The following is a 15,065-nucleotide window of genomic DNA, read 5'->3' as shown; positions in this document are numbered from 1 at the left end:
GCGTTTCCCTGAGCTTGTCCCCTGCCCCACGGAGGGGGAAGCGGCTGCTCCTCTCTGCACTGCTCCAGCGCCAAAGCCAGAGCCACAAATCCATCCGGCTGCTCCACGCAAGTATGGCAAAGCCCCTCCGGAGCAGCGAGGAGGAGAGCGCGGAGGGTGGTGGCTTTGCCAAATTGCCCGGGGGAAGCTGGATTGCTGGGAGATGAACATCAGATGCAAACAGAGGCTGCAAGCTGAGATAGCAGGCTGCCCTGTTATCTTTATTTTAGCACCTTGGCTGGTGGGCTGGCAGCAGGTGAGGAATGATCTCAAACCGACACAAGAGCGGATGCTGCGACATGGAGAGACAGGAGAAATATGTTTTCCTGCTTAAACAACCAGAGACACCAAGGACTGCACGGCCTGTGAAGATTCAGCATTTCCCCTCCTCGCTTCTCCCCCAGATAGACAATTGTTATCCTTCTTTATGGGAAGCATTGGAGAATGGCTTCCACACACTTCCATGGTCCAGAGCCCAGGAAAAGCTTAAGAAAAAATATCCTAGCAAGAACTTCCACAAGCAGCACATTAATTCCCCTCACAGCAGCCTGCCTATGCTGCCAGCAGGATCCCCCCACCACGCAGGTATTTCCAGCCAGCTTTGCTCACAGGCACCGAGCAGACAACCTCTGCGCCGCTGAGCTCCAGCCTCATCTCAGCCACGCTGAAACATCACCCACCAACTGCTTCACCTCACCGGTCCAAGCCGAGACAGCAACAGCAGCCGCAGCCTCGCAGGAGCCCTCCCTCGCGGCAGGCTCAGTGCTTTGGCCTCGCCGGACCCCCCCCAAACACACACCAGCTCCCCTCACACGCACACAGATCCCTCACGTTGGTGTGATTTACACATCAGCACGTCTTGCTAACGCTGAGGGAGCTGGAAGGACTGTTTCTGGCTGGCCAGAAACAACAGGGTTTGGGACTAGTTTTGCTTTTCAGAGGTTCAGTCGCAGAGCACAACCGTACTGCAAAGATGGGAGTACGTCTCCATGCTCCGGCAGCACCACCTCTCCTTCCAGCTGCCTCCTCTGCTCCCTCTCACTTACTGGGTTACCCCATTCCCTGTCCACAACTCCCACAAGCGCATTCTTTGCAAGAGCTGGCTTGCAAGGGGATAGAACCTTTGCAGAGATAAACAGACCCTAGTGCAGGCAAAGGATATCTGCTAAATCTAAGAGATCACGAAGGACTGTACAGGCTTTTTTATAAGCCCACATTTAGCTGCAAAAGGGACGATTAACAACATTAGGAAAGAGCTCTGACCCTGCCACTACAATCAGGAACTTCAGCAGCCATCCTTACACACCTTTTTGCAAATTCTTTTTACGTTGGAGGAGAGGTTGCGAGAAGAAATCCACACGTACGTGCACAGCCTCCAAGAGAAGAGATTAAAGCTAGGTTTTCTGAATCCTCATCTAAAAAATCCCATCATCTTGTGATGCATATACACAAAGGGAGGAGCATTTCCAGCCCGCATGCACTCCCATGTTTTCTCAAGCAACCACTGCTCCACCTACACTCTCCAACAACACAGAATATTGATAGATCTCATCTCCAACTCAGAAGCAAGCTGGGTGCAGCAGGTTTTACAGGTATACCAGAAAGCAGCGCCAGGATTCCTCCCATTCCCTCTCACTACTCAATCTTCCCCTACCAAAAGAAACTTTACAAAGCAACAACCAACCAAAAAAACCCCAGAATACTAACACCCAGCTAGCTAGCACTGTGCTTGCTACAGAAAAGCGGGGGTAAAATCCACTGTGCACAGAGCTGCCCAGGTTCCCCTGGGCACTGGCACCATCCAGCTGCGAGCAAACGCCTCTGAGGTCAGCAAAAGAACCCGCTGGCTTCTTATATATACACTGTCCATCAGGTCACCCAAATGCTGCAGAACTACCGAGGATTGTCGTACACGTACTTGAGGGTCCCCAGTTCAAAGGAAACTTCCAAACGGGCACGTTCAGGGCCAGATTTTGGGCAAGCCTTCGGCAGCGTTAGAAAGGTTTCCTGCCACAAGCTGGGCCAGGCGGGGAGGTTGCACGACACCCCTCACTATCTGCAAAGAGGTAAGCATGGGGGACAAGACAGATTAATCACAAGTAACTATGGGAACTCAATCAGCTTAAATGTGGCAATCAAGGAAGATACATGGAGTGCAGGGAGACAGATGGTTGTGCGCATTTATTTTTCTTTGATAAAAATGGTATGCAAATTACACAGCCATGGAGGCTCTTGGGAAAATATCACCCTGCTGGTCCTCGGGGAGTTTCTTGGAGAGTCATAACATTCAAACACACCAAAATGGAGGGGGGGGAAATGGAGGATGGATCTAAACTGGGAAGAACATGAACTTCAACATTTTCCAGTGAAGCGAAAAGATCGTTAACTTATTTTTCTATTTCCTTTTTTTGTTTTCACACTTTCAGGAACGAGCCTACTGAGCACAAGAGTCAACAAACCCCTGACACCACTGCGCAAGAAGGAAAATTGCTTGGGCAGAAACACACCTTTCAAACACGTTCTTCTGCACGGCACTTTCAACTCAAGTTCAAGAACAGCAAGCCTGATCCCTCAAGGCATCTAGGCTCCTTTACACCATCCCAAGGGTGTAAAGAGGCCACACTTCAAATGTAGTTTTCATGTACTTTAACCCTCTACCAGGAGATTAGAGGCACCCGTGTGCAAGGGACACAGGCTCAGTTCATTCAATGGAACATTAAGACAAATGACATCAGAAATTTCCAGGTCATTTCAATTTTTCTTTTGATCCATTCCCAATAAGATGCTGGGAGAAATAACCAAAACCCAAACTTGGCTCAAGTTTTAAATATTTGCCTGAAAGGAGGGCTAGGGGAGGGAATCATGTACAGTTAAAATCAAGCTACTCAAAACACAATCATTCAGGTAAGTAACTAGAAGTATCGCCTCTACCATCTAGAGAGAGAGAGAAGAGTGTCTGAGACAGAGGGCATATTTAGGAAAAAATACACATCTGAAGTCTCTGTGGCCACGATGAGAACTGGAATCCACATACAAGCCAGTTAAAGAGCATTTCAACATGAAATCTTAACTTAGTAGGAAGGTCAGGGGTTAAGCTGTATCTTTTTGTTTTAAATACATGGACAGCTGTCAGATATGAAAATGATGGTGGGCTTTCCTGAAAGATCCCCCTGTGCATGTGTATGGATGCATGTGCTGACGTCTGCGGGGCAGCATGACAAGAGTTTAGGAAGGCTGGGAGCCCAGCAGTCTCTCAATAGCTGCATTGATGTCTCCACCAGTGGCAATAAGCGCCTGGAGGTTGGCCTCACGATTAATGAAGCCCATGGCGTTGAGCTGCTCCAGCTGCTGTTGGAATCGCACTTCAGGACTCTGCGCCTACGGAGGGAAAGGACAAAGACCTTAGAGTCAGACAGCAGAGATCAACATCCAATACGGGCAGGGCCAACAACGACGGCTGAGCTCAGCTTCAGGCGTACGGAAACACTCCGGGCTCACTTAGTGACGTTACCCACCTCCCCACACTGCACACAGTTAGTCCAAGCCCTGTACCTACAGCGACAGCAGCGCTGGGAGGAGGATCCCTGGCACTCTTAGCTTCAAACCTGTGCAAAGGGTTACTACACCCCAAAGAGCTAGCCAGCCTGAGACACCATCGCCAAGAGAAACCTGCTGGCGACCACGTCCCTAGAGCGGGGCGGGATCGGGACAACCGCTAGCTCGCCCTGGAGATGTCCCTCCCCAGAAGCGTATCAGCATGCAGCTGGGCATTACATACTTGAGAGTTTCCTCCGGCCAGCAGCTGGATCATCTGCTGCATGAGCTGCTGTTGGGGGTTACCACCCCCAGCTGGAGAGGCACTGGCCGGCGTCGAAGCGGAAGGAACAGGGTTCTCCGGGATTGTGCTTCCTCCTGTGGAGGACGGGGGCATTCGAGGCATGCCGAAGGAGCCGAGGCTGCAGAGGAAGGCAGGGCGTGCTCAGAGGCGAGCTGGCACTTCTAGGTGTCCCCTGAGAGCCAGGCAGCACAGTAACCAGCAGGCTCTGCCAGGCTGGCCCTCGCTGAGGCCCAAACTACAGGACAGCTTTGTAAATTAAACCGGCTGCGTTTGTATCCTGGTCACACACGGTGCTGGAAGTAAGCAATCCTAACAGAGGCGCAGGCCTGAAAGGAACTGCAGAGACTGAACGTGACCCACGCTGACAGAGAGCAGAAGGCCCGAGGGCTGCCGGCAGAGCAGGCTGCCCCAATGCACCCACCCAACCTCGGGGCTGTGCATCTTGTACTGTTCTCCAGAGATAAAATTTTTGAGTTCAGCCAACATCGAATACAGCAAACAAAAGATGGGGAGAGACCAAGTGGTTTCCAAACCTTTGCTCCCCACCCCCCCAAAAAAAAAAAAAAGGGTCAAGGACTTCCCATGTAAAGTGCAAACAAGCAGAAAGTGCTAATTAGCTGGAGCTCAGAGAGGCCTGCAGGCACACATACGCGCAGAAGTCCCCATGACAGAGTGCCCTAAGCAGATCTCCTCGATGAATCAACAGCTAGTCTGCCTGCTGGTATCAAGCATGTCAGCTCTGCCTGCAGAAACCCACTCTAAAGTGCTTATTACCTTGGCACTAGTCCTGGGGCCTCCGTTTGCAGCGTCTGGAGTCCCTGCTGGATCTGGAGGAGCGCCTGCATGGCGCGGGGGTTGGTGAGAATGGAGAGGGAGTCTGGGTTCTGCATCTGGGAACAAAGGCAAAAAGACACAGCGGTACCAAACAGCGAGAGCTGCCGCAGCCAGAGACCCACCAGCTTTAAATCCGAACAATCAGCACTGAGCTGCACCTCTCACCCTGCAGCCAGAGCAAACCTGCGAGTCTGGTTCCTCCTTCAAGTCTCCAGACTACAGGGCTCATCTACGCAGATACTCATAGAGTTTAGATCAAATTTCCTAAGTGAACTAGGTGAATCAGATTAGAACTGGGGGCATATGCCTTTGGAATTGAAGTGATTTTATTTGATTTACCTGAGTGAACTAGCTGCTCTAGCACAATTAGCTGTTTTAATTTTTGTAAACTCATTACAGTGAGAGACTGTCCACACAGCGGTTTCACATGGCTTAACTAGTCTAATATGAAGTCTACCTTTAGGTAATTTAGGTTGCCTTGTCTAAACAAGCTCTTCCTTTCTCTCTACCCTGCGCAAACCCCGTTCTTTCACAGCCCAAACCACCCAAGCCCACATGCTTCCTAGTCCACTTGACTAAGCGGACGAGATACTCCCTGTCCTACAGTGGATGGAAAAGCTCTAGAGCCCGGGGGCTGAGAACAGCACAGGGCCAGACAGGGGCCTTTACCTGCTGCAGGAAGACAGGGAGCTGAAGGCGGAGCTGTTCTTGAAGCTGTGGATTCCCAGCAAAGAGGGGGACATTTACCATGATCTAGCAAGAGACAGCACACGTAGGTAGGGTCAGAGGGTTGCTGCCACTGGCTGGTAAACCCTACTTAACTAAGCCATGCCCCTGACTCCCTCCCTGGGCTTTCAACGAGTTCCCCCTGCTAACAGGGACTGAAACAGGACAGCTCAATTCCTGGCAGCAGCATTGAGCAGGGGCCACTTGGCCATGGGCAAAGAGAAGGGCCGTTCCCGTGTCCCTTTGAAAGTCACCTTTTTTGTTAGGGGCTCTGCTAAGACACAGGGTTCAGTACTGTGACTGCCTTCAAGCTATCAAGAAATGTAACAAAACTGTCTATATTCACTCAGCGCTCTGGTTTCTGCAAGAGGAACCACTCCAACTACAGAAGCAGACTGGTCTCACAAGCACTGTACTCACTGCCTGACAACAGAAGACAACTGCACCACTTGTACCTGTGCTGCAAAGTCCGGGTTCTGGGCAAGAGTTTGCATCATGCTCCGCATATAAGGGGCAGAGATCATGTTCTGCATCAGCTGAGGGTTTTCGGAAATCTGCTGCAGGAGTCCTTGCATCTCTGGGCTGTTGAACATGCCTGCAAGGGGAATGGAAAAGACAACAAAGGAAAACCCCTTAGAAGCCTGAGCACTGCTGCGATGCCTGAAATACAACATGACATACAATAGCAACGCCTTTACTTCATGCCCTGGCCAACAGTGAATATTGCTGTGGACAGCCATGGCAGTGCTTTGCTTGCCAGTCTCCCCTGCTCTCGAGGGCTGCAGGGACATCAGAGTTCCCGAAGTAACCCTCCGACAGGCACAGAAGAAATAACCCATTTGTGCTCGCGACTGGGCTAGAATCATTCATCTGGAGAGCAGCCACGGACAGGCAGGCACTCAAATGCCAGAGGGAACCACCCTCCAGGGAAGCCTGGGTGACCTGTTCCATCAGTAGCACCCTCTGGTTCCTCTCTCGCTTACGTACCAGCCCCAATGCTAGCAGCATTCAGCCCAAAGGGGTTGGATACAGTCGGTGTGCTTTGGGTGGTTGCCGAGCCAGTGCTCCCTTCACTGCTGGGCGCCTGGCTCTGGGAAGCAGGGGGTGTGGGGCTCCAGGGGTTCGGTAACGGCTCTCTGTTCTCCGTCCGCAAAGGCTGAGAGCTTGAGCTATCAGAATTCCCCGTCAAGGAAGAGAAAGGATTGTTGCCAAACTAGGGAAAAAGAAAGAAATAGCCGTCATCAGTTAGCCCCAGCAGAGAATGTCGAACTAACCTCAGTGCAGTATGAGCTAGGGAACAGCCGATCGTATTCATCCAGGTCCAGAATTTGCTAAACACATGCTATAATTTGCCTCCTGAGAAATCTGTAATCCACAACACACCTCGCTCAGAAAAAGATCCAGCTCAAGAAGTGGCCACAGCCCTAGATTTGGCTCCCAAATGCAGGGCTTCAAAACATCCATGTAAAATCAGCACCCGGACATACCAGTAGGTAATGCTAGACTGGAGTATGTCTGCACAGCCTTTTGCAGACAGACCTGCGCTCACTCCTCCTGTGCTTCAAGCCAGATGGATCTCAGCCAGCTCCAATCCAAAGGCGTCAGGCTTGAGCTAATACAGTAAGCCGGGCTGAGAGCAAAGGGCTGTGCTAACGAAGCTACGGGGCCTTCACATCGGTGACGGCTGGCATCTAGCCTGCTTGGAGACCAAAGGAGCGAGGGCAGGTCTCTGCTCAGATACACCAAACCATGTAATAAAAGCATCTGACAGGCATGGCACAATGTTCTCCTGCTAGTGGCTGCATTCATCATCTAGAGCGGGAGGGGATGAACAGCCACGCTTTGGGAAGGTCGCCCTGTTAGCACGGGGGTCAGGGCAAGACCCCTTTCCCATGCTCAGCACGCTACACCCCACTTACAGGAACACAGCCAATACCTGCTCCCTGGCTGCACTAAACATGGGCTCCTGGATGTCCGTGTACATCCGGCGCAGGGCGTTGTATCCTCCTGGAATGCTCTCGAGGTTACTCAAAGCACGGTCCTGGTTCCGCATCATCTCCTGCATCATGGCAGGGTTACGAGCCAATTCCATTGTCTGGGAGAAGGAGGAAAACGTGGAAAGCTCAGGCCCATGTGCACCACGGAAGACTGGAGTGGACCAAGAGACTGGTTAGCAGCTCAGTGGTATTCTCTTGATCTACCAGCCATGCACTGAAAGAGTTAAATCTCAGCTCCCAGACGAAAGAGTATAATTAAACCCGTTTCACAGTCAGAGAGCAGAGAGATCATTTATCCAAGCAAAGAGAGCCCAGGGATCCTGGCTCCTCCCATCCTTGCTCAGCTCTCTTCCTTCTCAACCTCAATTCAGCTGGATGAGATTGTTTTGTTTCTAAGCACTATCAGGACATCCAAACATTTAACACCCATATGTTCCCACTCAAAGTAGATGGACTGCATTCAAAAACTAAGAAGGTGGAAGAGATTGGATCCTTCCCATTTCAAGAAAACCAAGACATTCACCCTCTCCAGACTTCTGATGTGTCTCCCCTGCACAAGGAACATCCAGATCTAATTTGAGGAGCTGCTTAAGTATGCATCATTCACAATGTAGTCCTGCAGCTCTGGAATTTCATGTACGGCCGACACAGTTGAAAGAAAGATAACCAAGAAGCAGATGGAAACTAGGCTCATTCAGCAACAACTCAGAAAGACCTCCTGACAAGTCTTCCTGGGGCAACAGCAGAGTCCTGTCAAGGGCTATTTAACACTCAGGCTCTCACTCATCCCTTACGCTTCCCTTCCGATGAACCTCTGGTCTTCCAGATAGCCAGTCCTCTAGGGCACGTGTCCTCTCTTCTGGGATCGTAAAGAAAATTGAGACCTCTAGGATCCCGGCCTACGACTAGCGCTCTCAGCTGGTCCAGGTAGTAAAATATTGACTGTACAGCTCTGTAGTCTATACTTAAATCTATCAAGAGAAATAGAGAGAAACAAAAAGCTTTCACGGTAGCTTCACTTCTCTGTGACTGTTTTTACTCAGAACACAGTAGCCTTGTATGCAGCATGCTGTGATGATCCCAGCATCCTTTTTTGCCCAACACATGATAGATTCAATAGCCCTGCAAGGGAGATAAGAGTTGCAAGTATGTGGGTTGAGTAATCAGTATTCACATAACTCAAGACCACCATCTGTTTGTCAGGAGCTTACAGCAGGAAGGAAGAGATCTCTAAAATCACTGATCTGGCATTCACACGCTCCCTTTGGAGAGCAGACACTGAAGCTGGTCCACAAAGATGCTCTTGAACATGCTTTAAACAGGCCCTGGCACGCTGACTCACCTGTCTCATGAGCTCTGGGTTATTCAGCATGTGGCTTATCTCCGGATTTCGCTCCATGAGCTGCTGCATCTGGGGATTGGCCATGATCATCTGTCTCATGAGGTCAGGGTTAGACATCATGTTCTGCACCAAGGGATTCTCCATGATCTGAGAAAGCATCTCTGGGTTAGACATCAGCTGTCGCTGCATCTGCTGCTGGAGCTCCATGAAGTTGGCAGAGCCCATCCCAAGGTTGCCCAGCCCAGTGATGCCGCCAAAGCCAGCTGGAAAGGGAACAAGACGTGGGGAGAGAGGGGCAAGTCAGTTAACTGTCAGCAGCTGCAAAAAGAGGACAAGCACATCAGCTGAACTGCACCCACACTAATCTAGGGGTATCCTCTATTCCTACAGCAGCCAGCTCTGAGGGAGGACACCCCCTACGCATGCTTCGCTACGGGCTCTGGCATTATCCTGAGCAGGGAAACTGAGCTATGCCGGTGGAAGCAACTCATGCAAAGCCTAGAGCAAGCAGAGACAACTACAGGGGTCAAGAATCCCAACTCCTTGGTCTAATCCTCAGAAATTCTCCTTTCGTGTCACACCTTCTCACAGCCATCACTTACACAGGATGGATGTAGCATTATTAGGGCCTCCGTCTCCAGGACCTCCCATGGTCCCTGACCCACTGCTCCGTCTGCTGCCGCTCCCTGCGTCAGAAACGGCGCTGCTGGATGTGGAAGGCTGAGATGGGGCAGCAGGAGAAGAAGGGGTTGCAGTGGGCGCAGAAGCAGCATTGGGGGCAGAAGCAGCAGATGTTGAATCTTGGACCCTGCAAAGAAACAAAAGAAGGCATTAAACTCCTGAGAGTCAGAAATGGTGAGCTGAGTCCTCTGGGGGGGACACAGGACGGTACACCCCACACTGACCAAGCCTCCCTTCGTGTCTGTTGTCCCCACAGCCGCCAGCCCTGGCTGTTTCCATTCCCGCCTGCACGGATACGCAGCTGTGCTCCCAGATGCCTTCCATCTGCTGGAATCTGCCTCCCATCCTGATGCGTAACAGCCCCTGACATTTTATCCTGGCCCACATGAAGTGGCTTGACTGGTCTTACCCCGAGTCGTATCTAGCTCTTCCTTGAATCACACTGAACTATTTACCTCAGCTATATCCTTGAGCAATGAGTTTGCTCCAAACAGGAAAATCCTCCTGCTGCTCCCACAGAAACCACAGGAGGTTACAGCAGGGCTAGTGCATGGGGTAAACAAGAGTCTGCTTTTCTTCAAATCCTCCCATGCACTGAATATTCCTATCAGTGCTCCTGGGGGCAAAAATAAGTATCAGCATTACTCTACAGACAGGGAAACCGAGGCACAATGCAGCTAGCATCTAGCCTGTGAAGCTACAGAACGTTTCTGGCCAGCTTGGCTAGGAATTCACATCTCTGCCACTGGCTGTACCTTGCATGCAAAGCTTCCCTGTCCAACACAAGCTCACTAGAGCTTCTTTTAATACACGCATGCAGATACTGTGCCATGAGCCACAGCGTCAGATGCTGGACATCAGCTTTATTGAGTAAACCAACCCAAGGTAGTACCTTGCAATCACAGTTCCTCCTCAGGATTTTTATAGGAATTTGAAAGACAACATTTAAAGATTCTCTGAAGCATCTGCAGTCATGACAATGAGTCCTGGACTAGTGCTGAAGAGCTTTCACATGAAATTAGACCCCAAAATTCATTATACTCACCTCAAATAAGAAATGTTATTATGCCACTTACAAGTAAATAAGAACAACAAATTCTTGATTTTTTTTTTTCCAAACCAAGGATGATTCCTTTCTCTACTTCCTTTCCTTTTTCATTCTGATTCTAGGACTTTAAATATCAAACCTGAAGGTCCCTGTCCACCTTCCAGACTCAACTGACCGCTGCTGAAAACCAGCGGCCACTGAGAAGGAGGCAGAGAGTGGGGAAACAAAGCGAATAGGAAGCTGAACAAAAAAGGAAGAAGGAAGCTGGAGAAAGGTCACTTGGTTTCTCTCAGCACAGGAAGAGACTGTAATGTCTTCGGTAAGCACTTATCTATGAATATTAGCGGGAAGAAAATCAGCAACCCAGGACAGCTCTCTCGTTTACCCTTTGAAATGGTTCACAAGTACCACAGTTTGCTGCAGAGACAGTGGTAAACAGCATCAGCCTATCAGGCTACCTGGAGATGCAGAATCCAGAGAGAGACCTCCTGCAGAAGCTGACAATACACATGCTTGTCTTTGTGGAGAAAAAAAAAAAAAAGAGGGGAAGCACTAATCTTGACTAAGCCAGTGAGGCAGCTCTCCCAGGGGACAGCAGAACTGCACAAAGAGAAAGACACAGCCCGGTTAGTTCACCAGGAGCCTGATCAGACCGCAGTAGGGAGCCCAAGAAATGGTTACAATGGGGGTTTCGAGATCAAAAAGACGTGGCTGCACCTGTAGTACAGCAACTGTTCCCAAGAACCTTCTGTGCCCATGGCTCCATTGGACAGCGCTGGGAAAAACCTAACCCTGCAGGACTCTGCGGTCAATCCTGCGTCCCTTTCTCAGGCTGAGTGGATGAACACAAGTGAGCCGTGTCCAAACTGGGAGCTGCTGTGGGGTGTGCCTGCAGTACTGTGCCTGAGCTAACAACCTCACCGCTGTGTGCACGTGGTCATACAGCCCGAACCTCTGTGCATTCCCACTGAGGCGGAGCACCCACCTGTCTGCACCTGCCCATGCAAACATGCCTACAGGTACCACACGGAAACACTGTTCTGCCCTACAGATAGTGCTCTGCCTCCCACAGCACCTAAGCAAGCATGAGCACAGGCTTAGACCAGAGTATATGATAGAAAGTGAAAGAAAAAATGGGTATTAGTTTCAACTTCAACATGAATTCATTGGGAAAGTAATTTCTATAAACAGCAATTTATCTTTGTTAGAAATGGTATCAAATCCCAATGGGTTCTTTCAAGATTACTGAATTATAAAGGTTCAAAATATGCAAAGCCATATACACAAGTTGTCTTAAAGAAGAGACAACCCTCTCAGGTACTTGCCATGCACTTACACAGCTGCGTAACATAGGGAAAAGACAGGCCGAGTGATAAACCCCACAGCTGCATGGCAAAGTTGCAGCAGGGAGTCTGGGAGAGTTCTCCTGCCGGATCACCGCAGCCAGACTCGCACACACCCCAAAGCCAGCACTCAGGCCTCGCACAAGTACTCCGCTTCAGTCACCGACACGGCAGAAATACTCTACCATCGTTTATTCGCATCATCCATTTACCCTCAGCCCCCCAAGACAAAACAGTTTCTTACTTCTGCGGAGTCTTAATGACCAAGTGTACAGTCAGTCCATCTTTGATCCCATGTTGATTCAACGTGTCTCCATCCTTCAGGATCTTCCCAGCAAAGATCAGAACCAGCTGATCCTGTTTGGCTTTAAACCGCCTGGAAATCTCTTCTTTGAACTGAAAAACAAACAAAGCATTTTTCAGGCAAAGGACCAAAACCAGAAATTTAGAGCTAATACTCCAGATATCATATCCACTATGCAAACAGCATAAGGAACTGACAGTCCTTCAGTACCTCACCCAAAAGGAGCCCATGCAGGTACCAATTCAGTCACCCGTTGCTGAGGATGTCTGAGGTGTTAAGAAGAAAAAAAAAAAAAACAACAAACCAAAACCAAAGACAAGCTCTACACTTACAAAACGTGGAGAAAATTTCAGAAAGAATAGAGCAATTACCTCAAGATGAGCTGAAGGCTTCCAAAGCCAGATCAAGTGTGTCTCTTAGGTCTAATCCAAATACACCATTTATCCTCTGAATGACTGAACTGTTTTTGTCTCTGCTCATTTGATTTTTTCCTAAGGAAAGCCCAACTCTGATTTAATACAGGACAGAGCTCTATGGAAAAGGGAACAATCCTTTATCAGCCAATGGAAATAAACTAGGTCTTCTCCAATTCCTATTTCTGCAACTGAATTCCCTATGAGCATGCCACGCCACATAACACGGACACCTCTTCTTTACTGTGTGATGGGGTGGGATTAACACCTGCCAATAAGACTGTCATTGCTAGCCCAGCTGGGGCATTCCCAAGTTGATTTGCGAGGAAAAAAAGCCTTGCATTTGGAAGCCACAAACTACAGAAAATTCAGAGGGAAAGGCCAGGACAGAAAAAGAAGCACACACCTGTCCTGGAGGAGCTTGCAGCCTTCGCACCAGAACCCTCAAATCAATGCCCGGGAGAGCACAGCCCTGAGCCCCAGGTCATCCTGGTCGCAAAGCTTCGTGTCCTCCTCTGCACAAAGCCGTCACTTAACATCCCGCTTATACCGACGGGCTCTCAGGAGGCAGCCAAGAAGGAGCAGGAGGACCACACATCCTACAGCCCCTGCCTACCCACAACTCTGCTCCCCAGAGACCTCCGCCAGGGCCTTCACATCACAACCTCGCGCCCTACACCCCAGATCAAAGTGCACAGCAAGCCAAGAGCCATGCTGATGACACCTTGCCCCAGTGGGCACAGCCACTTCGACAGCGCTTGAGCCAGCCCCTGCAAATTCCAGCCTCCTCCCGCCCACCCCACACCACCGTGCCCTGTGTGAATCTCCCTCGCAGGAGCTGACCCCCCCAGCCCATTCGTGGGCTGATGTTCCCTTTCCTCTGCTCCATCCAACCTTTGACCCAAGGATTTGCCCGGCCCCTCTCCCCTCACCCGTGGGATCTGCCTCCCAGTGCCCAGACCCACCCCACAACACCCAGCTGCCTCCCTGCAGGCAGCCCCATACGCACTCATCCAGCTCTGTCCCCAAAGCCACTTCTCCCCATCGCAGCGCCCTTCCCATACCAACCGCTCAAGGAACGCCTTCCCTCCCACTCCCCGCGCAGCCCAGCCCCCACCCCGATTCTTCACACCCCTCTCCCCACAGCCACCATCCACCCCAAAGCTCCCTTCCCCATGACCGCTCCCCACAAAGCTGCTCTCCAAGGCCCTCACACCCCCCTCCCACATCCCCAACTACGCCCTGCTGTCGACGCCCACAAACCCTCCCGTGGATTACCCCCAGGGCCATCCCCACCCCTAGTGTCAGCGCTCCCCACCCAAAGCCCCCCCCCAAGCCCCCTCCGAGCACCTGCCCGCACCCAGGTCTCCCAGCTCCCTCAAAGCTTGGCTCCTGCAAGGCCCCAGCGGCCAGGGGTGCCCCCCAAACCTCCGCAGCTCCCCCCAGCCCAGAGCCAGGTCTCCAAAAGTCCTCCAAGTCCCTCTAGCCCTCACCTCCAACCCAAAGCCACTTGTGTCTTCCCCCACTTCTCTGGGCCCCCGGCTCCCTCACTCCCCCTCGAAAGTCCTCCCCCCTCCCTAAAGCCAGGTCCCTCCCCAAAAAGCCCTCACACTGAGCTCCCCAGCCCCTCACTCTCCCAGGCCAGCCCCCCCCCCCCCGCCCCCCGGTCCCCTCAGCCCCCCACCCCCAAGCCAGGCCCCCCTCGCCCCTCCACACCCCCCAGGCCCGCTCCCGCCCCCACCTCGCGCACGGAGGCGCCGTCCGCGATGACGATCTCCTCCTTGTCCTTGGGGGTCTTCACCGTGACGCGGATGAGAGCCCCGCCGGGGCCGCCCAGCCCCGCCTCGCTCTCCCCGCCGGGGCCGGGCCCGCCGCCGCTCGGCTCCGCCATCTTCGCCGCCAGCCCGGGCCGCCACCAGAGAAAGGCGGCGCGCGCCGCTGCGAGAGAGCGGCGCCCTGGCCCCCCTCACCACCGCTACCGCCCCCTGGCGGCCCGGCGGGGAACTGCAGCACCGCGGGGGGGGGGGGTAAAGGGGCGGTGAGGGGGGGCACAGCGCGGGCAGCTGCCTGCAGTGCTGCCTGCAGTGCTGCCTGCCTCACCAGCATCCCCAGCATCCGTCCTGCACCCCCTCGCTGGATCCAGTCTGCAACCCCCCTTATTAGCCGACTTCAGCCCGGATCCCCCTCATTAGCTGGATGTGGCCTGGATCCCCCTCATTAGGATCCATCCTGCAGCCCCCTCATTAGGATCCATCCTGCATCTCCCTCATTAGCCGGATCCATCCAACCCCCGTTATTAGCTGGCTGCAGCCTGGATCCCCCTCTTAGCTGGATCCGACCTGCCCCCCACCCCGTTAGCTGGCTCCATCCTGCACCCCCCATTAGCTGGCTCCAGGCTGGCTCCCCCTGGTTAGCTGGATCCATCCTGCACCCACCCCCTTACCCAGGCCTGCCGTGTACCCCCTCCCATTGCTAAAGCCGCTCTAACAGGTCCATTTTT

At 52.1% G+C, this 15,065-nt stretch overlaps 1 protein-coding gene across 2 annotated transcripts; it reads right to left on the bottom strand.

Moving 5' to 3' along the window:
• Positions 1-2,201: 2,201 nt before the first annotated feature.
• Positions 2,202-14,502, bottom strand: UBQLN4 (ubiquilin 4). 2 transcript variants are annotated; one of them, XM_054806298.1, is made up of 11 exons: positions 14,307-14,502; positions 12,093-12,244; positions 9,379-9,584; positions 8,777-9,039; positions 7,374-7,532; positions 6,425-6,650; positions 5,893-6,032; positions 5,381-5,464; positions 4,652-4,767; positions 3,818-3,995; positions 2,202-3,417 (listed from the first exon to the last, which is right to left on the bottom strand). In XM_054806298.1, exons 1-11 carry the CDS (start codon positions 14,454-14,456, stop codon positions 3,265-3,267), a joined length of 1,827 nt encoding a protein of 608 aa, XP_054662273.1. In that variant the 5' UTR covers positions 14,457-14,502; the 3' UTR covers positions 2,202-3,264. The 2 variants fall into 2 exon arrangements, with proteins under 2 accessions (XP_054662273.1, XP_054662274.1); XM_054806299.1 differs by lacking the exon at positions 5,381-5,464.
• Between the last annotated feature and the right edge of the window lie 563 nt (positions 14,503-15,065).

This window comes from Grus americana, chromosome 29, assembly GCF_028858705.1.
Source record: "Grus americana isolate bGruAme1 chromosome 29, bGruAme1.mat, whole genome shotgun sequence".
NCBI lineage: Eukaryota > Metazoa > Chordata > Aves > Gruiformes > Gruidae > Grus > Grus americana.
This window is presented reverse-complemented; position numbering and strand designations above follow the sequence as displayed.